Source organism: Erythrolamprus reginae, chromosome 1 (genome assembly GCF_031021105.1).
Source record: "Erythrolamprus reginae isolate rEryReg1 chromosome 1, rEryReg1.hap1, whole genome shotgun sequence".
Lineage (NCBI taxonomy): Eukaryota > Metazoa > Chordata > Lepidosauria > Squamata > Dipsadidae > Erythrolamprus > Erythrolamprus reginae.
Window position 1 is genome coordinate 342,583,525 of NC_091950.1, and position 22,529 is coordinate 342,606,053.

Sequence of the window (22,529 nt, forward strand, 5' to 3'; positions counted from 1 at the left end):
CCTTTAGAATTTTTATATTGGTCTTCATACTTTATTTTCATACTTCCGTAGATATAAAATGTACATTGCCTTCTTCTACTGAATTTTTGATTTTAGGTAGTTCTCATTTTATTACTGTTCTGTTTAGCGACCATTTGAAATTATGGTATTGGGAAAAAATAACTTTATTACTTGTCCTTGCACTTATGATTCTTGAACATCCCTGCAGTCTCATAATTGAGATTTAATGCTGCACAGCCGGCGGCTTTTTATTATTATTGCATCATTATTGCACCATATCACAGTCATGTGATCACTATTTGCATGCTCTACAACTGCCTTCTGACAAGCCAAGTCAATGGAGAAGCTGGTTGTAAAATTGCAACTCACAGCTCTAAATAGTCTAAGAAGTTTTTTTAAAATAACCTATAAGAATTTTGTACATTTTTAGTTTACTTAGTGTAGCCCAATATTTAGATACATTGGCTATGCTTGCAGGAAATGATAATAGTTTTAGTTCTAAAATTCTCTAACAAAGCATCCTGCTCAATAAAGTGTACAAAATATCAGTGCAAACAGAAAGCAACATTATTAAAATAAATCATGTCATGTTCCTGGTGGTCTGTTCACAATGATAATGTGTTTACTCACTTATGGGTAGTGGCTATAGATAAATACATATAAATTATGTGTTTTTATATTATTGTTCATTATGTATTGAGACATTTAACCCTCTCAGACTTGTTTTGTGAAATCAGTCTTATAAATCAACTAAATTGATAGTAACAATTTAAAAGTAAGTAAATGTGCCAGTAGTTGATTTGAATATTTTGTCTAGTAAGAAATTTGTTCTTTTTCTTTGAAGAAAGTGGAACTATTCAGAAAAAGAAGGATCCATTGTCTCACGATAATAATTCACTTCCTCGTTCAAAATCTCTGGCCAAGGCTGGATCTGGAGGATTTTCTGGGCACCAAAGAACACCTAGTTATACTGGAGTTTCTAATTTTTCTACAACTAGAGTTCCTTCAGCTGCAACTCCAAAGGTAGGACACTAGTTTCTGTGCACAGTATAATGCATATTTATCATTTGCAAATAGAAAAATTGCAATTGAAATAGAGAAGGCAATAGAAAAGTTGCAATTCAAAAGAAAGGAATTGCATTTTATAAATAGCATGTTTTGCATGCAGCAAAATCTAAGTTCAGTTATTAATATTGCTAGAAAAGGCTGGTAGAAACTATATTAGATCATAGAAGTTAATGGAGCAAAGATACTGAGCTTTTTTTTCTTCTGAGTTTATTATTTTCCGAGTAGGAAAAAAGCTAGTTTATCACTGCTATAAACTTAAAGTGGTAATAAGAGTTCTTGTACAGATTTTACTTTTGCTTTTTATCAGCATGTTAGCCATTGGAATGAAGGAATATTACTAGTGTTGGGCGAACCCGTTGAAGTTTGGGTTCAGTGGGTTCGGACGAACTTGCCGTCGGAGTTTGGATAGGTTTGCCAAACCCCAACCCCTCTGGCCTGGCGGAAGGCGAAGCGCTGGAGGTGGGGTGTCAGGCTCCATCAAACGGGCGATGGCTGGGAGCTGCCAAAAATCCCTGCCCCTAGTTCTCTCTCATTTCGGCAGAGACAGGGACGGAAAAAGAGAGGAGGGAAGTGAGTGGGGGAGGGAATAAGAGAGAATAACAGGAGAAATGAGAAAATGATGGAGGGAAAGAATGAGGTAGAGGAAATAGAGGCAAATGAGAGAGAAGGGAGAGAGAAATGAGAGAAAGATTGAGAGAGAGAGAGAAAAAATGAGAGAGAGAGAGAAGGAAACAAATGAGAGAGAGAAGGGGAAAGAAAAAAGGAGAGGGAGAGGAAAAAGAGAGAAAAACAGAAATGAAAGTAAGAGAAATGAGAGCAAAAAGGGGGAAGAGAGAAACAAATGAGAGAGAAAAGGGGGGAGAGAGGTACAACCATCAGCCTCCACTCCAATCTCCTGCCTTTGGGGGCATCTCTAGGGCTGAGCTGCCGGCTTCCCACCAAGGGCTGCTGGGCAGCCTTGGCAACATTCGGTGTATAAAATGCACCCAGTTTTTGACACACTTTTTTGAGGTAAAAAGATGCTTCTTATACACCGGAAAATACGGTATATATTTTACTACAATAGTTGCTTTTCTCTCCACATGGTATTAGATATTTGTGCTCTTTTTCCTTTCCTGAATTTATAAAAGTATGTTATATGACCATGGAGAAAATATATATGGTTACTAAGAATTGACAATACCTTGATGTCACATAATCAATGTTACATTGTTCTTTTGCCACATTTAATTGACTGTTTTTCTGTATTTTTTAAAAAAAACAATTTGTTTTATTGTTGTTGTGAGCCGCCCCGAGTCTACGGAGAGGGGTGGCATACAAATCTAATAAAAAAATAAATAAAGTTAACTTGTGCCTTGTTTAACCAATTAACCAGATTCTGAATGGAAATTTCCTTCCTTTAGATCAGTGTTTTTCAACCAGTGTGCCGTGGCACACTAGTGTGCCGCGAGACATGGTCAGGTGTGCCGCGAAGAAGGAAGCTCAGGTTCCGGCCTCGCAACTTTTTGCTGAGAGAGAGAGTGAGAGTGAGAGAGAGAGAAAGAAAAACAGAGAGAAAGAGAGAGAAAGAAAGCAAGAGAGAAAGAGAGAAAGAAAGAGAGAGAGAGAAAGAAAAGAAAGAGAGAGAAAGCAAGAGTGAGAGAGAAAGAAAGCAAGAGAGAAAGAGAGAAAGAAAGCAAGAGAGAGAGAGAGAAAAGGAGAGGAAGGGAGAGAGAGCAATGAGCAAAAAGGGGAGGAAAAAAGAGAAATGAGAAAATGATTGAGACAGAGAATGAGAGGAAAGAGAGAGAAACAAAAGAGTGAGAGAAGTGATTCTTGATTTAAAGCATATGATAAAAAGCACCCAAAGAATAAGAGAGAAAATAACCCAGCCCTCACCTGTTTTTGGAAATGGTTCAAGAGTGTGTATACACACACACACACACACACACACAAGGGTGGGGAGGAGACAGGGATGGAAAAAGAGAGGAGAGTGTCTTACAGTGTCATTTTGGTGGGTGGTGTGCCCCAGGATTTTGTAAATGTAAAAAATGTGCCGCGGCTCAAAAAAGGTTGAAAATCACTGCTTTAGATTACTGAAGTTGATATCTAATTCTTTTAAAAAAATAATATTGATATGCATTTGAAATAATTGTTTTCATAGGTTACTCCAAAAAATAATAGAACCACCAAGCCTTCTACTCCTTCACCTGCTGTACGAAAAAAGAAAGACGTAAAGTTTTTTAAAAATGTGGATAGTAACCTTGCTAATCTTATTCTCAATGAAATTGTAAACAGGTAAATGTCAGTAATATTTTGTGGGTGGGTAGTAGGATGGAAACCCTTTTTAGTAATTACTAAGTGTAATTATTTTCAAGGCAAATAATGTTCTTATTATTTTTCCGCATCTGTTTAACATTTTAATAGGAAGAAATGAACATAAACTTAAAATATAATATTTACTATACATGATAATTTCTTAACTGTAAAGGTTTTTTTAAAAAAATTAATTGAGACAAAGAGTATGAAATACTCAGCTGCACTCTGGAAGAATGAGATGTCTATTGTTGCACTAATTACTATTCTGTATTTGTTAGTGGGCCATCTGTCAATTTTAATGACATTGCTGGGCAGGAGTTGGCTAAACAGGCACTGCAAGAAATTGTTATCCTTCCGTCACTTAGACCTGAAGTAAGCAATCTGTTTCTTGGCTTGTTTGATTGCATCTTCTATGTTTTCATTATCTGGTAGATTTTATTTTGATTTTTTTTAAATTAGCATTTTGGATGTATTCAAGTAACATGTATATTTGTTAGGTTTGCATCTATTATAATGTGTAATTATTACTCATGATTTTTCTGTATCAAAGTCCAATTGAAGTATTGGATTAGGTGGTGGAGTAAAACTGGCACTCTTTTAGTTATTAAAATATTTAGCTTTTATTGGTCCAATATATTGATTGTATTGCATAGATTAATGCTCAGTGAGCTAAAAATAAATGTTATCTACTTCCCCTATACATTCCATGGATCTTCAGTGGTAAAATTTAAACAAAGCATAATTATATTTTCAATTGAAACGGTTAATATTAGGCATGCCCTTCCTAGGGTATCGTCCATTTCTAAATGAAATTCTGCTGAAAATCATCTTTGCCCAGGAAAAAAGGGAGAAACAATTTTAATATAGCACCTACCATTGACACTTTCATGTTCTCCAGATGGTCTCTATTTTTAGAACAAGATTTTTGTATTTTAGGAATCTACAGTAGACTGGAAGTACTGGCAGCATTGCTCTTCCATTCTGCCAGTAAACATGCTGAGCTGGATCAGAAACCTAATGAAAGTGAAAGTTACCCTTCTGCTTAGTATGCTGGCAGTCAAAGTGTATCTCCAAACCAATATTAAAGATACAGTTGGTCCGCAGATGTTCTTTGACCTATGACTGTAATGGAATCTGCCCATTATTGTTCCAAGTAGTGATCATCATTAAGTGAGATGGCCACACTTAATGATCCCCTACCCTTCCTAACTGCTGCAGTTTGAGGAAACAGTGGGCCCATTTTTGAACACAACTTTCAGAAAATAGTTTTGATTTGGCTCTTAAAAATTTGCCGGTGAATATTTGATTCAGAGTTCCTACATATAAATATTTGACCAAGTCATCTGGGTTTCTAATCTTTCAGTAGACTTTGGCAGCAGAATTCAGATTTTGCATTTGTAGCATCTATTGACAACTTGAAATAATATTACTGTTGATAAGTACCGGTAATTAAGTGCAATCAGTCCAGGTTCAATTCTCTGGCAATTGAATGAACAAATGCTTGCCATTGCAATCCATTTCTAATAATAGAAGGTAGGAAAATGTAATCTAAATGATCAGAAACTATATTCTTGATTATTTAAAAATCAAATGCTAATTTAATCTTGTTTGTGTTCTTAAATTCATATACCGATATTTAATATTTGCCTATGAAGAATTATTCTTGTGTTTCATTGTTTGTTTTTTAAAAAAACTGCTTATATCCATTTGTTGTGTATTTTTGAGATGTTTTGAATTTTGCTGATGGGTGGCTACTGCAATTTTCTCTTATTAATGTTTTGTCTGTTGTGAAAAGTAATCAAAAGTCTAAAGGCCCCCATTGTGTTTCATTTATATACTATTGTATGTCACATTGTTATGTCTATTGTTGGTAATTTTCTCTTCAAGCTATGTTTAAAAAGCTATGTTGCAGAAAACAAAAATTGACAAGTTTATTGATGTTGCTATAATAAAAGACATTTTTATGTACCGCATTTTTTGGAGTATAAGGTGCACCTTTTTCCTCCTTAAAAATGGCTGAAAATTTGGGTGCGTCTTATACTTTGAATGTAACTTTTTTCAAAGCTTTTTTTTCCAGCCCTAACTAGATGCTAATGATGTTCCCAGCTCAACTCCCTGCAAAGAATGGTTCCCAAGCCCTATGTCTTTGCAGGGTTTTTTTCATTGCTCTAACTTGCTCCAAATGTTTCTTTCCAGACCTAACCAGGTGCTAACAATATCCCTAGCTCTTACCAGCTTGCAAGATCTTTCATTGTTACCCTCTCTGAATAAGGTTTTCTTTAAGCCCTAACCAGAGGATAAAATAATATGCTAAAGCTGACCAGACTAAGGATGCTAGGCAGATTTCCCCCCCTATTTTCCTCCTCCAAACTAAGGTGTGTCTTATACTCCAAAATACGGTAATCATTCCAACTAATATACTCTGTATGTTACATGTTCATTTTCTTAAGATAAAGACTAAATGCAATTAACAAAATAAATCCACATTATATATACACTGGTATTAGTCAGAACAGCCAATTGGAGGCAGTTTTGCTGTCTCTTCTTTCTTCTGTCAGATGGCTCACACCTGGTTATTAAAATACACTTTGTGAAAAAAATGTAGATCTGCAATCCTAGATAACAGACTATTAGTTGCCTGAAAAATAAATATCAATTTATAGTAGTAAAAATATATTAATTCCATTCTATAGTGTTTCTATAGCACATAATATCCCTTAAATTTTGTTATTTAAGCATTTGTTTCACAATTTTATTTTGTATTATTTGATTTTTTTTTTTGGTGGTCTTTTTTGGCCTATTTTTCTTAGACTCTTGTCTTGACTTATTGTTAAGTAGAAAAAAATAGAGTTCAATGACAAAATATTCAGTGATCCATATGATCAGTATTTTCCATATCTACTGCAAAACACATTAATGATGTTTTCTCTCAGGTATAAAGTTACTAGGTTATAGGTTGAAGAGTTGAGATTATGCCGTGAACCAAAATGTAATTCAGCCAATTTTCTAGTTGTTTACAGGGCTTAGGGCACCTGCACGAGGATTGTTGTTGTTTGGCCCACCAGGAAATGGAAAGACGATGCTGGTAAGAGAGCTGCTTTCTTCTATCACATGGGCAGACAATCTCCTCTTTTGTTCCCTCATTACCCCTTCTAAATCTGATTATATTTGCTAAAAATTGGCAGTGTGTTTTTCTGTCATTTTAAGACAGGAAAGAAACAAACAGATTTAAAAGAGCCTTAAAATAACTTTTCTTTCAAAATCCTCAAAATTTTGCCCCTTAATCCAGAAAAATAAATGCTATTTGTACTCCCAGCTCATTCATTTCAGTTGTTCTACCCTTCCCTTTAGCCAGAAAAAACTATTGATTTGTGCTTCGGCATATTGGTTATGGAAACAGTGTTTGAACATTATATTTTATATGTGTACCCATATCATTATTGTTTCCTATCATTTTGAGATAACAAGAATAGTTTCATGTTGGGTATGGGTACTCCAGTTAGAAGAATGCACAGAATTTCACAGGATCTTACAAGAAAAAGTAAACTCTGAAATATATAAGCAGACATTTAAAAGTATAAATGTTGCTAAAGTACTGATAGATTGAACTTTCCTTTAACATATATAGTTATTTACTGGGCACATATGTGTCCAATTCAGAACTCTGGCTAATAAAGATAATTACATTGTTGAAAGATGTTATTTACTTGATATTATATTGCAGCCTTAAAGCAATATTTTTTTTAATATAGGCCAAAGCAGTGGCTGCAGAATCAAATGCAACCTTCTTTAACATAAGTTCTGCAAGTCTGACATCAAAATATGTGAGTAGCAATATTTTATTCTGTCTGTGGTTAAAGAGTCATCTTAGAAAATTTTGAAAAATAATAATAAATGGAGCCATATTTGCACCAGATTCCAGTACATTTGAAATAATGTTTATATATTTCTAAGCTATTTCTAATTTTGCATCTGTATCTAATTTTATTCCACTGGAATATATAAAACTTGAAAGCTGTAATATAAAAGATCTTAGAAGAAAAATTTCCAGTAACTTCCCTTCCCTCTCTTAAGTCATGCTCTACGTACAACAGTATGATTGTGTGATTCTGTATTCTCCTTTGTTATTAGCTTATTAGTAATAAATATATATTAATTTTGTTAAAAACCATTTCCTTTTATAAGCTTTTCCATTCCACATTCTTTGGGGCAGCCTGCTGGGGAAAAAGCTTTTTATGCGCGCTTGGCTTGTAGAGGGAGATAGAGATGAAAACTTTAATGAATTTTTAAAAATTAATTTAATTGTACTACAGTAAATATAGTAACACAGATTTAATATCAGAGTCATAGATCAAGTTAGTGTTTTTGTATCCACTGATTAATATACCAATTGTGAAGCATCTGATTCTTTGTTTGATTCTTTGTTTTTTTCCTCTTAGATTGGTGAAGGAGAAAAACTAGTCCGTGCACTTTTTGCAGTAGCTAGAGAACTTCAGCCTTCTATCATTTTTATTGGTAAAATTTCATCTACCTGACTAGCTAAATTTTAATTTAACTTTAAAGCATAAACCTTTTAAAAATAGTCTTTTAATTGAGAATAATGTATTATTGATTATCCATTATCCAATCCTGGAGAACAGGATTTCCTTTTAAAGGAAAGTTTTCCCCAGTCCTTGACAGGTACTTGTTAATTTTCTTAACCAATGTATGGAAATGGATTCGCATTGCCTTCTCTTTTTTTTAAACTTCTTGGTTTAGCCTCCTATCCTAAGATTTCCTGTTGAGTCTCCTAGTTAGGTACTAATCAGATCTGCTTTGCTTAGATTTTTAAGATAAGTCATATTTGGCTAAGTGCTTTGCAGAAAGAAATTTTAATTCTTGTCATTCCTACAAATATTGATAACTTAAGAGTTCTTGAGCAATATGTGCTATTTGGAATATAGTGTGTTGCATTATAAATACAATTTTAAACTATATTAAAGTATACATTTAATATTGATTGCATATTTTCCATTGTATTCAAAATGGGCAGTGTGTGTATGCATATACACATAGTCCTCAGAGAGGGGCAGCATATAAATCCAATCAATCAATCAGTCCAACACATACACATGGGTGTAGATATAGATGTATGTATATAGCCTCTGTATATGTGCGTTATGTATGGGTATGGGTGGATATATACTTTCTTTGGAGCAGGCAACAGAATTTTATTTTTAATGTGTGCCGGTATGCTCACAGAAAAAAAGGTCAGTTAATGTTATCTTATCTTTATATTTTAGATGAAGTGGATAGTTTATTATGTGAAAGGAGAGAAGGTGAACATGATGCTACCCGACGCTTAAAAACAGAATTCTTAATAGAGTTTGATGGTGTAAGTATTAATTGTGGAACAAACTTTATTGTTATCTCAAGCAGAGTTAAAAGTATACATGACAAGCAAGATAATACCCCAATCTTTTACAAGCTATCAGAAGCTCCTTAATAATAGCAGCAGAAATACCACAAGAGCGTCCAGTTTCCTCAGTATCCAATGCTAAGTTCAATGCAGAAGCTCACAACAAACAACATCCCTGTCAACCATCTCATACATTAAACAGCGAAAGAATCTCCTGGGACATTTTTTATTTATTTGTTTGTTTTGTCAAATACGTATTGGTGGTATACAAAGATATAATAATATTTATATACATGATACTAGTAAAAGGGAAACATTAGGACGGGATGGAAGGCACTCTGGTGCACTTAATGCATGCGCCTTAGGAATCGGGAGAGGTCAACAGTGGATAATCTAAGGGTAAAGTTTTGGGGGATAGGTGATGATACTACAGAGTTAGTTAGTGAGTTCCATGCATCAACTACTCAGTTACTAAAGTCGGATTTCCTGCAGTCGAGTTTAGAGCGGTTTACTTTAAGTTTGTATCTGTTGTGTGCTCGTGTGTTGTTGTAGTTGAAGCTGAAGTAGTCGTTGATAGGAAGGACGTTGTAGCAGATGATTTTATGGTCTATGCTTAGGTCATATTTAAGGCGATGTCGTTCTAAGCTTTCTAAACCTAGGATTGTAAGTCTAGTCGCGTAGGGTATACTGTTGCGAGTGGAGGAGTGGAGGGCTCTTCTAGTAAAGTATCTCTAGACATTGTCTGGAGTGTTTATGTCGGTGTGGATTCCAGACAGATAAGCTGTATTCAAGGATTGGTCTGGCGAAAGATTTGTGTGCTCTGGTTAGTAGTGTGAGATTATCAGAGCAGAAGCTACATAGGACTAGGTTAACAACTCTTGAAATCTTTTTGGTGATGTTGCAGTGGGCTTTGGCACTTAGATCATTTGATATGAGTATTCCAAGGTCTTTTACAGAGTGAGGGTTGTCTGTAAAGTCTTGTTTATTCAGCAGGCATTTGGTGTTTTGATTCTTTTTACCAACGTGTAGGACAGAGCATTTTTTGGTTGAGATTTGGAGTTGCCAGATGTTTGACCATTCAGACACAAAGTCAAGTCTTTTTGGAGAGTAGCTGTGTTATCGGTGGTGTTGAAAAGTTTTACATCGTTGGTGAAGAGAACACAGTTGCTTGTAATGTGATCGCAAAGGTCGTTTATATAGAGTATGAAGAGTGTTGGTCCAAATGTGCTGCCTTGGGTACTCCGCACTTAACTGGAACAGGATTAGATATGGTGCTTCCTATTTTGACAACTTGTTGTCTGTTTGATAGGAACACAGTTATCCAGCTATTTAGGGATCCTAAGATGCCATAGGATTTGAGTTTTAGAAGTAGTTTGTCATGAACCGCTGAGTCGCAGGCCTTACAGAAGTCAATGTAAATTGCATCTATTGATTTGCCCTGATTGAGATGTTTTCTTATTGAGATGGGTAGAGTGTTTTTCTCGCTTATGGTAGCTATTAGTGGTACATGTAGTCTGATAATTCTTTTGACTTCAAGCAAGAATATGTTGCAGAGGTCATCGGCAGTGTAACAACCAGAGAATACAGTTTGCCAGTCAAGAGTTGAGAGATCAGTGTCTATGAATTCATAGTTGGCTTTTAAAAAATTGTACTTGGGTGTCGCTTTATAAGGGTGAATCTTGGAGTGCCGTAGGTTGAGGCTGAAGTTAATGGTACTGTGGTCGCTGTTGGAAAATGGTTCTTTTATTTGTAGTCCATAAATTGAACTTTTATTGTTGCAGAATATGATGTCGAGGCAGCTGTTGAGTCTAGTATTGTTTGTTACTAATTGATCAAGTCCTAGATTGGTAACAGTGTTGTATAGGGTTGTATGGATGGGTTCTGCAGTGCATTCGTTTAAGGTCCAGTTAATATGGGGTAGACTGAGGTCACCAAGGAAGGTTTATACTCTTTCTCCAAGAGTATAACTTTATTGAAAAGCCATGTAATAACAGAATTAGAAAAGCCAGTTCTCATGTTTTCATGTGTAAACAGTATAGGAAAACTTTTCTTTTCCCTCCCTGGACTTTCTATTGCTCATTGTCCACCAATCAGTTGAACTTGCATTCCCAGTTGTTGACCTTGGGGTTTTGGTCTGTCTCAAGCATCTAGGTAGCACACTTACATTCCCTCCCCACTCCTGTTACTGTTGTCTGCTTGCGAGCAGAGTTGCTTAGTGAGCCAACTATGACAAACCTCAAGGGTTTTATCAAAACCTAGCACCATGACACTCATTGATGGTGGCATATGATTCACAGTGTAAGAAAAGCTTTGAAGCTACCTGAAGATTCCCCTCTCCCTTTATTCAGTAAACAAGGGAAAAAAACCTAATAATGAGAAAATTATTATATGTCATTAAACTCCTCAAAATAATAATGGTTTCTGCATTGCCACTACTTGTGTGTGTGTGTTTTGTAACTCAGATCAAACTATATATATGTATATATAGTATGATGTTTCCTTTTCTGATTCTGAATTTGTGTTCTCGGGGGGGAAAAGGTCCAGTCTTCAGGAGAAGATCACATTTTAGTAATGGGAGCAACTAACAGACCACAGGAGCTTGATGATGCTGTACTCAGGTATTTTAAGCCATGCATAATTAATTAGGAATATATAATGTAAATTTAGCTTTGATGCTATTCTTGAACACCATGTATAAAGAGTATATTTAGTTTGGAAAAAATGAAAGGACAGTAATTATTTTCCTAGGTGATGATATATTTACTGGAAATATTGGAATGAATTGTTGGAGATATTTTGTAAATATATTTTTGATGCAAATCAACGATTTATTTTCATTTTGTTACTGAAGGTTAAATATATTAAAATGAAGTATAAACTTCTATTCACGAAAAATGGAGAGATCATTCTGGCTAAATGACATTGTGTTTCAAAACATCTCTCAGTTCTCAGATTTCTCCCCTTATATGTATCCCAATTATTTTAAAATAATTGATCAAATTCTAGTCATCATGGAGGGAAGAATCCCAACTGCCAGGAAAATTTAGTTTTCCTATATATTTTGGAATATTCATTGCTTTTTCAATGATACTATAAAAATGTACTGGTTGCCAAAGGCCAACTAAGTGAGAAGTGCAGCTGCTTTTATGTTGAATTAAGGTTTTTCCATTTCTATTTTATTGTTTTTCATATTTTAAATTTTTTTTCATTTCCCCTTTTCTTTCTTTCTTTGTTTTTCTACTTTCTTAAGACCAATGTATCTTTTTTTCCTCATAACCCCATCTACAATTCTCATTTCTCAAAGCTAGCTGGGCTGATAACCAAGTATGATATTGAAATTCTAATATTAACTGCTAGCAATAAATATAAGGACAATTTTAAATTTTAGAGTAAAAAAATCATTTTGCTAACTACAATCCTGGTTTTAAAATGTTATTATATTTTCAATTTATAAAATTATATCTTGAATCTTTAGATCTTTTATACTTCTATATTTTCAATTTCTTTTTCAGACGATTCATCAAAAGAGTATATGTATCATTGCCCAATGAAGTGGTAAGAATGTCTCTTATTCAATTCTTGGATGCAAATACTGTATATAAAAATTGGTTTGTTTTGTTTGGTTCTTCTGTCACAAAGTCTATTAGGATTTCTGTAGTGATACTCATTTCCTTCTTTTTAATCCTTTTCCTTTTGTCAATTATCCCCTTTGCTCATTTCCCTATTCTTTTACGGTTTGGATTATTTTCCTATGAAGTAATGACAATTTGAACCTAGATTGTAGCTGAAGAACAAATAACCATTAACATCAGAATGATCCTAAATGGGGATGGAAATTTAATTGTCACTATATCATTGCTGAGTGTGACTTATTTGTAAAGGAGTGCATAAAGAGAATTCCTCTTTCTGCTTCAAGTTTACTTATTTTTCATTTATCTGGAAATCTTAAGCTTTCACTTTTATGCAAAAGAAAACTTTAATGCAACAGGCAAGTAAGTTTAAGTGGTATATTTGCATGGATGCCAAGCCAAATCTGGTGCATGCCATGGGATATCTGTTTAATCCCATAATGTATTAGACAGCAAATTAAAGCCAGTTGTGAGTTATTCATTTCCTTCCGTATTGATCCCAATCACATTTTCATAGCTTTTCACATATTTAATGAATGTGTTAAAATATGCAAGAAGCGCGGGATAGTCTAATTAGATGCCAGAATAGTCTAATTCGAGAAGGGTGGCATAGAAGTCTAATGAATAAATAAATTAAATAATTGGAACTGGTATTATAGATTGAATAGAAGAATGCTGAAGTCTTGTAGTTTGTGTTTCTTTAAGCCATTAGAATTTTGCTAATATTTGTATAATAGCAAAACATAGAAGCATAAACATATTTTTAAGATATAGCTTCATTTCTACTCCATATGATTTCAAACTTAATCCTCTGTGTTGCCTTTGTAAAGTGAAAATCATTCTGCACAATTTTCAGATGTATAGTACCTTGATTATTTAAACAGAGGTGAGATTGCAAATAGAGAATGTTATATTTTGCAGACTCGACTGCTTTTACTAAAAAATCTCTTGAGCAAACAAGGAAATCCATTAACCCAAAATGAATTGGCACAGTTAGCTAGGTGAGTAAATTCTAACTTACTGCTAAATCTAGGGGGACAGTGCCTAGTGATATTTGCAGCTGTTGCTCATAAGAAGAAATGCTAAATATAAATGGCTCTGAGTAATGGCATAGTCATGTTTCTTTTCCTCACTGTTTATAAAGAAAAGATATCAGCACTTCATCTGTCATCAGATATAGTATGCTGAGAACTTAAATGATAAGGCTACAATGTAACATCATTAATATTAGATCATTAAATAGTGAAAAATCTTTCTGAACTATGAACCTAACTATTTTATCCAAAATTTACAAACTCTGTTTTATTCATTTGTATTGTACTGCTTTATAATGAAGAACATAACATAAACTTCGTTAGCTTTCTGTAGATAATATAATTTTTTGAAATTGTATTCTCTTCTAAAGAATGACAGATGGATATTCAGGTAGCGATTTAACAGCATTGGCAAAAGATGCAGCGTTGGGCCCTATACGAGGTAAGCACGATTTTAGCTTTGAATTAGGTGGCTCTAAAATGTGCTCAGATATGTGTCTTTGGTTAAGCTAAGATCCAAAGAAATACTTTAGCTTGTTCAAGTCCTTGCTATAGCTAGTAGCATTTTGACATACATACATATCCTTAGTTGTTCATTAGGAATGTAGTTTAGCATAGAGACAGTATGTAACATAATTAGCAATCAATCCGATAAGGACAGGCTGACAGCAAAACATAATTAAACTTAACATTGAGACCTAATGAAAAAAAAGGGTAAAGGTTTCCCTTTTCCAGTCATGTTCGATTCTAGGGATGATGCTCATCTCTGTTTCTTAGTCGAAGGTGCCAGCATTGTCTGAAGACATTTTCCATCATCATATGGCCAGCATATCTATACACCGAGACACACAGAAGATTGTTATCTTCCCACCAAAGTGGTGAGAAGTGGTACCAATTTATATATTCATATTTGCATTTTTTTGAATTTCTAGATGGGTAGGAGCTGGGGCAATTAATGTGATAGTAATGTAAAATAAATAATGTGACGTCTAAAAAGATAAAAAGATTCAGTATAAAAGATAAAAAGATTCAGTATAAAAAGACATGGTACCAACTTAAACAAATTTAAAGTATCAGATTGTTAAATCTAAAATAGTTGAATTTTTTTTTTAAATAATAGATATTAGCTAACATTATTCGAATACAGTACTGTGTCTATTAACACTCCACTCCAAGAATCACCCTAATAATGTGACACCCAAGTGCAACTTTAAAAAATCCTACTATGAACTCATAGATGCCAATCTCTCAACTCTTGACTGGCAAACTCTATTCTCTGGCTGTAACACTGCCGATGACCTCTAAAACATATGTTGAAGTCAAAAGAATTATCAGACTACATGTACCACTAATAGCTACCATAAGCAAGAAAAGCAACCTACCCATCTCAATAAGAAAACTACAATCCCCCCCCAAAAAATCTCTCTGGCGGAAAAACAAAAAAGATCATGTAGCCACCAAATAAAGACAGAATGCTTCAACTATCACAGCAAACATGTAGTTCCCTGTCCAAATGTTTCTCTCTGACTAGTATCATGTATATAAACATTGTTATATCTTTGTATATCAGCAATCTGTACTTGACAAAACAAATAAATAATTTAAAAAATTATCTATTAATTATCTATTAACAACAGTACTCTTTGGAGTCTATAGCAGTGGTGAAATTTCAAAAATTCTCCTGAACTGGTAGTTTAAAAATGCTAAAATAATTCCGAAGATCAACTGTGACAATCAGCTGTGCCTGCAATAATCAGAACTTTTAAAGAAAAATTAAAGTATTTTGCTACCTATTTGCCAAAACCAGTAGTAAAATATGCTTTTAAAAAGTTTTTTAAAAGTTCTGATGATTGCACGGCATAGCTGATTGTCACAGCTGATCATCGGAACTGGGTTTTTTTACTTTTTAAAAACATTTTCTAACTACTGGTTCAAGTGAACCAGTAGTATTTTTACTACTGGTTCAGGCGAACTGGCCCGAACTGGTAGCATGCTGCTTGGCATGGCCTAGGGGAAGAGGCTTCCCTGTGAGGGGCCCGGCCCTCTTGAATCAGCTCTTCGCACTGCGCCCACCCTCCACATCTTTTGTAAGATTCTTAAGACTCATTTATGCTGCTAGGCTTGGGGCGATTAGATCCTAGTCCTTGGCAAACGAATGTTATGTATGGCTGTTGTTTAATGGGTATGGTTGCTTTTTTAACATAACTGGGGATTTTAGATTGTTTGTTTAGTTTTAACTAATTGGATTTAGCTATTGTATTCTGTTGTTTTTATATGTTGTAAGCTGCCCCTAGTCCTCAGCGAGGGGTGGCATATAAATCCAATTAATAAATGAATAAAATAAATAAATTTCACCCCAGTCTATAGCAATCTATCAGAATTTGAAAATATTTAAAGATTTAACGGTTTTTTTAAAAAAATGGGAGTGAGAGTGGAAGGTTTTGGGAAGAAAGTTCCTCCTTCTTCAACTTGTAAAAGCTCCCCAAATCTTTGAAAGTGTAATACATATCCTCAACTTGCAACCATTTTAGTGACATTTTAATGTTACAAGGGCACTGAAAAAAGCAACTTATGGCCAGTTCCCACTTACTACTGTTACATCATGTAATCCTGACCTGCCTAGAGCCTTATGATCTTCAAGATGAAGAAACATGAACTTAAACATCTGGTTTAAATCAGCTATATTGCCAGAACTTGGAATTGTCTTAATTCACATATTAAGTTTCTGATAGGATATATTGATTTGAAACGAATTAATTATGTTTATTTTAATTTACAGAATTAAATCCTGAGCAAGTGAAGAACATATCTGCTAGTGAGGTATGTGCTTTGCTAACTTCAACAATTCAGTCATTTCGTATTTTTATTGTTTTCAGCGCACAACTGAAAATTCAAAATTTTGGATACTTTTTTTTAAAGAGTAGAACACATGCATTTAATTTGCAAAAGTACTAAGTTGTCAAGTTGGTCTATAAAATATCAAAAAAATCCAATACTACTAAAAAGCAACTAAATGCCCCAAAATATGTCATAGAAATAATTCCTCTAAGCAGATACAGTAATTTGTTGTTAATTGTGAAGTCGTATCCAACCCATCGCGACCCCATGAACAATGTTCCTCCAGGCCTTCCTGTTTTCTACCACCAGTCCATTTAAGCTCTTGCCAACTGCTTCAGTGACTCCATGCAGCCACATCATTCACTGTCATCCCATTCTTCTTTTGCCCTCAATCTTTCCCAGCATTAGGCTCTTCTCCAGTGAGTCCTTCCTTCTCGTTATGTGGCCAAGGCAGTGATGGTGAACCTATGGCACAGGTGCCACAGGTAGCGCGTGGAGCCATATCTGCTGGCTGTTGCCCTAGCTGAGCTCCAGCCTGCATGTGTGCTCTAGCCAGCTGATTTTTAGCTTGCATAAAAGCTCTGGGAGGGCATTTTTGGCTTCTGGAGGGTCTCCAGGGGGATGGGGATGGGGAGGGAGTTTTTACTGCCCCCCCACCAGCTCAAGGGAAGCCTTTAGAGCCTGGGGAGGGCGAAACATGAGCCTACTGGGGCCACCAGAAGTTGGGAAACGGGCTATTTCTGGCTTACAGAGAGCCTCCAGCAGGGCAGGGGAGGCAATTTTCACCCTCCCCGGGCATTGAATTATGGGTGTGGGCACTCACGCCGGTGCGATAGTGTGCATGCACTTTCGGCACCCGAGGGAAAAAGGGCTCGCCATCACTGGGCCAAGGCATTTGAAGGTAGATAATTACTAACCATAATTTTATATTTGAGAGCAAAAATGCAACCATTAAAATATGCAACACTTCAGAAAAAAAAAGCTAGATGTATAGGCACTTACAGCACTGTAGTGTAAAAATTATCATTCTATGAGTACAAAATAGATTTTTCTATTCCATCCTGCGACCTTTAGTATGCTCTGCAAAATTCTGTTTCCCCAGCTCAGTGTTGAAACTTCTCCCTTTCCTATTATAGCACCGTGTTAGTAGATTCTCTGTGCTCTAAATTTCCAGAAACATGACAAATGCACAGATTGAGACTGAAATAAGGAGCAGAGATCAGAGTGTGCTGTTGCCTTAAGCACTTTGTATTTTAAGTCATTTTAGCAATGACTAAAAATTGGATGTGGGGGGGAGTTGATCTGAAACGATTTGCTGAAATTGATTCACATACATTAGTGCCATCTAGTGGAATCAACATAATAATACTTATCCAAGTTGAATTACTCTTGGTCTGCTTCTCAATGCTGGTAGTCCCACGTTACTAATTTTTGAAAATATTATAGTTTAGAAAACAAGTTTTAAACCCAATAATATGTGACTCTCTTTTTTATCATTTTTATTTTTATTGCATAAAATGCAAAAAGAAAAAAGGAAATGAAGGGAGAGAAAGGGAACATGAAAAAGAAAGAAAAGGGGGCATTGATTTCCAACTCTAGCACAGTACAAGATGAACACATTCCAACCTCACCTTTTTGCTTTTACACATTAATATATAACTAGCCATTTCTATAACGCCAAATCTTTCCAACCAACAAAACTTCCTGGGAACATGGCTAACAACATGGGGAGAGATTAGATTAGATTAGATTATTAGAGTTGGAAGGACCTTGTAGGTCATGTAGTCCAACCCCCCACCCCTACACCAATTCGGTCAAATGGCAGTCCAATCTCCTCTTGAAAGTCTCAAGTGTTGGAGTTCTCACAGGCTCCACAAGCAAGCTCTTCCACTGATTCATCACTCTCACTATCAGAAAGTTCCTCCTTATTTCCAAATTGAATCTTTCTTTGGTCATCTTCCATCCATTATTCCTTGTCTGGCCTTCTGGTGCTTTGAAAAACAGCCTTGACCCCCTGATCTTTGAATAATATGTGATACTCAAGGCAGCTTATTTTTTCCCCTTTCTTTTTAGATGAGGAATATTCGGCTATCAGATTTCATTGAATCTTTGAAGAAAATAAAATGCAGTCTTAACCCTCGAACCCTAGAAACTTACATTAACTGGAACAAAGCCTTTGGAGACACTGCAGTTTGATCAACAAATTTGTCAAAGGAAGGGAGATTGTTGTCAGCAGGGACAGCTGATTCAAATTAATGCTGAATGTTTACAAAGCATTAGCAGTATCTGCACTAAAAGGCACGACTGATGTGTAATAGTTGATGATGAGCTCCCTAAACTTTAATACCAGGATTTATACCCAACAAACTATGAGAGCACAGTAAAATGGGGAAGAGAATTCTATCAATGAATGATAGGAACAATGTACTTTGTGGTACTTTTTTTAATTTTCTAAACGTTGCTCATGATATTTACTTTTGTTTTTGTTTTTTTAATCACTAAGCCTTGTTTTCAGTTTCTTGTGTATTTATAATGTGCCAAATCAAAAATTCTTCTGCATAAGAATATTATTTTGAAAAGTCCATAATACAAAGCATCTACAGAATCAGTTCTTTCTCTTTATGAAGTTCCACAGTCAATATATTAGTACAATAAACTGGTATACCAAATGGCTTAAAGTTTTTTTCCCCCTGCAGGAATTTTCTAGTGCATTTATAAATATCCATAGTAGGATCTTGTTTTTGTGATCATAGTTAAAAGTATGAAAACAGTATTAATTTAAATCAGCAACAGTTTCTCTTCAGTGCTAATTTTTGTGACTACAGTGACTAAAAGCCAGGGAATTTTCCATTCTGGTGATTTTCTAAGATATGCAAGTCATCATAGCTTTAATTGTTTAATTGGTCTTTTATATCTACCATATGTTTCAGTTTACAGTTACACAACCATTTTTTAAAAAAATTATTAAATGATTTGTAATATAATGGGCTTTTAATATTAAAGGAACAGATGGTTTTACTTCTCTGTCTAATATGATTTGTGTTTACAAAATGAATAATTTATTCAATTGAATGCTATAATAGAAAGGGTATGTAGATAAATGAATAAAGACTACCGTATTTTTCGGAGTATAAGGCACACTGGAGTATAAGAGGCACCTTGGTTTTTGAGGAGGAAAATAGGGAAAAGAATCTGGTTACCAGGTATTCATCTGGTTAGCATCCTTAGTCTGATCAGCTTCAGCACATTATTTTCTTCCCTGGTTAAGAGCTTAAAAAAAGCTTTACTGTATTCTGAGACAGTAACAATGAAAGAGCTTCCAAGCCAATAAGAGCTGGGAACCTCATTAGCACCTGGAAAGAAACAAGCAAGTAGAGCAATGGAAAAAACCCTGCAAAGGCTTAGGGCTTGGAAAACATTCTTCTTAGCAGAAAGTAACATTCAAAGAACTTGCAAGCCGGTAGTAGCTGGGAACATTGTTAACACCTGGTTAGAGCTGGAGCAAGTAAAGCAATGGGGAAAAAAACCCCTACCAAGACAGGGTTTGGAAATCATTCCCCCCAGAGAGTAACAATGAAAACTTGTAAACGGGTAAGAGCTGGGAACATCATTACCACTGGTTAGAGCTAGAAAGAAACATTTAGAGCAAGTTAGCCAATGGTAAAAAAAAAACCTCCAAAGACTTAGGGCTTGGAAAACATTCCTCACAGAGAGTAACAGTGAAATAGGTTGGGAACATTAATAGCACCTGGTTAGGGCTGGAAATAAATATCTGGAGCAAGTAAAGCAATGAAAAAACAACCCTACAAAGGCAGGGTTTGGAAAACATTTTTCTTAGGGAATATCAATGAAAGAGCTTGCAAGCCGGTAAAAGCTGGGAACATTGTTAGCACCTGGTTAGGGCTGGAAAGAAACTTCTTCGGAACAAGTTAGAGTAATGGAAAAAACCCTGCAAAGACTTAGGACTTGGAAAACATTCTTCACAGAGAGAAACGATGAAATAACTTGCAAGCTGGTAAAAGCTGGAGACATTTTTAGCACCTGGCTAGGGCTGGAAAAAAACTTCTTTGGAGTAAGTTACAGTAAAAATCCTGCAAAGACTTAGGGCTTGGAAAACATTCTTCACAGAGAGAAACAATGAAAGCCTGCAAGGTAAGAGCTGGGAAGATCGTTAGTAGCTAGTTAGGGCTGGAAAAGAAAGCTACATTCAGGGTATAAGAGGTACCCTAATTATCAGCCTCTTTTAGGGAGGAAAAAGGTGCATCTTATACTCTGAAAAATACGGTAATTCGTTTTTAAAAAAAAAATAGTTGTGCAAAAGGATAGAAAAATAGGGACACAAAACATTTATGTTAAAATGTTATTGGCTTTTGAAAGCTACTTTTGAGCTTGAAGCAGGATTTCATGAACTTTACTTAAATTTTATTTGACAATACATACTATCTGCAAATCAACAAAAGGTTTTCACATTTCTAAATATTTCTTCATTTGCTATCTTATGGAAGAAACTATGCCTTATGTGTATAATTTAGGCAAATCTAAAAAGTAATATATTGTTCTATTAACAGCTGTTATTAAATATTTGTATGAGTTATTAAACTATCACAGGTTTATTTAAAATACAATAAAACTATGTTACTTGGCTCTTACAGCTTGATTAAACAGGGCAAATATTTTAATATCTGAAACTGATTGTGATTTATCTTTCTTTGAGAATTTGGAAAGATTAGGTTTCATGCTATTGTGGATACCCTTTAATACTATCTTTTCCTCCGATTTTCTTTGCTTACACATAAAGTGTATTTGTGAGTATGTACAGATGCATGTTTCCAGCTTCAAGAAATATTTGTAAAATGTACCTACTGTGGAATAAATTTAAAGCCACTTTTCCTGTTTTATCTTTGAAATAATTTCAAGACCATATTGATGCATCTGAATACAGAAATACTACATAATATTAACACTCTTGCTAAAGGTAAATGGGAAAGATTTGTTGCATAGTGAAACATAGAAACATAGAAGATTGAGGGCAGAAAAAGACCTCATGGTTCATCTCGTCTGCCTTTATACTATTTCCTATATTTTATCTTAGGATGGATATATGTTTATCCCAGGCATGTTTAAATTCAGTTACTGTGGATTTACCAACCACGTCTGCTGGAAGTTTGTTCCAAGGATCTACTACTCTTTCAGTCAAATAATATTTTCTCATGTTGTTTTTGATCTTTCCCCCAACTAACTTCAGATTGTGTCCCCTTGTTTTTGTGTTCACTTTCCTATTAAGAACACTTCCCTTCTGAACCTTATTTAAACCTTTAACATATATGTATTTAAATGTTTCGATCATGTCTCCCCTTTCCCTTCTGTCCTCCAGACTGTACAGATTGAGTTCATGAAGTCTTTCCTGATAAGTTTTATGCCTAAGACCTTCCACTATTTTTGTAGCCCATCTTTGGACCTGTCAGATATTTTATCAATATATTTTTGTAGGTGAGTGCTCCAGAACTGAACACAGTATTCCAAATGTGGTATCACCAGCGCCCTATACAGCGGGATCACAGTCTCTCTCTTCCTGCTTGTTATACCTCTGGCTATGCAGCCAAGCATTCTAGTCGCTTTCCCTACTGCCTGACTGCACTGTTCAGCCATTTTGAGACTGTCAAAAATCACTACCCCTAAATCCTTCTCTTCTGAAGTTTTTGCTAGTACAGAACTGCCAATACAATACTCAGATTGAGGATTCCTTTTCCCCAAGTTTCCAAAAGACTGATGACACTAGCTACTCCTGCTGTACATTTCCACTCTTCATACTGGTATAGTATACAATAAAGTGATTATACAGTCTTATTTAAAGTTGTATTAGTTTTAATCTTTGAACAAATTATACTTGTCTAAAGCTTCCTGATCACTTGACTCTTTATTCTAAAATTAAATGATTTAATCCAAGGACATTGAACATTTTTATTTTTCCCCTGATGTAGTAAAATCTTGTGATTGCCTGAAATCTCAATTAGAATTGTCAGAATTGTCATTTTAAATCTACAAATACATTGGACTTCAAAAATCTAGTAATCAAAATTACTATCTATGAAGATTCTCAATCATTCAGGTCATGGTTGTCCCAAAAGTGCTTTTTCAAAAAGGCATCTGGACTTTCTTTTTCTTTGAAAATGTTTCACTTCTCATCCAAGGCTTTAAGTAAAGGCTGTCATAATCTGCCTTTATTTTAATTTAAGGGCTAAACATTTCTGAATTATGCTTGCA

At 35.0% G+C, this 22,529-nt stretch overlaps 1 protein-coding gene across 4 annotated transcripts in view; it reads left to right on the forward strand.

Moving 5' to 3' along the window:
- SPAST (spastin) overlaps nt 1–19,283 on the forward strand; it is a 59,849-nt gene extending 40,566 nt beyond the window's left edge. For all 4 annotated transcript variants that reach the window (XM_070734084.1, XM_070734085.1, XM_070734086.1 and 1 more), the window contains 13 exons: nt 845–1,023; nt 3,212–3,345; nt 3,645–3,738; nt 6,377–6,451; nt 7,119–7,190; nt 7,806–7,881; nt 8,649–8,740; nt 11,303–11,382; nt 12,277–12,319; nt 13,315–13,394; nt 13,799–13,869; nt 16,207–16,247; nt 18,339–19,283. In XM_070734084.1, coding sequence (XP_070590185.1) covers nt 845–1,023; nt 3,212–3,345; nt 3,645–3,738; nt 6,377–6,451; nt 7,119–7,190; nt 7,806–7,881; nt 8,649–8,740; nt 11,303–11,382; nt 12,277–12,319; nt 13,315–13,394; nt 13,799–13,869; nt 16,207–16,247; nt 18,339–18,461 — 1,160 coding nt within the window. In that variant the 3' untranslated portion in view covers nt 18,462–19,283. The remainder of the gene's footprint in view (nt 1–844; nt 1,024–3,211; nt 3,346–3,644; nt 3,739–6,376; nt 6,452–7,118; nt 7,191–7,805; nt 7,882–8,648; nt 8,741–11,302; nt 11,383–12,276; nt 12,320–13,314; nt 13,395–13,798; nt 13,870–16,206; nt 16,248–18,338) is intronic.
- Nucleotides 19,284–22,529: the final 3,246 nt, after the last annotated feature.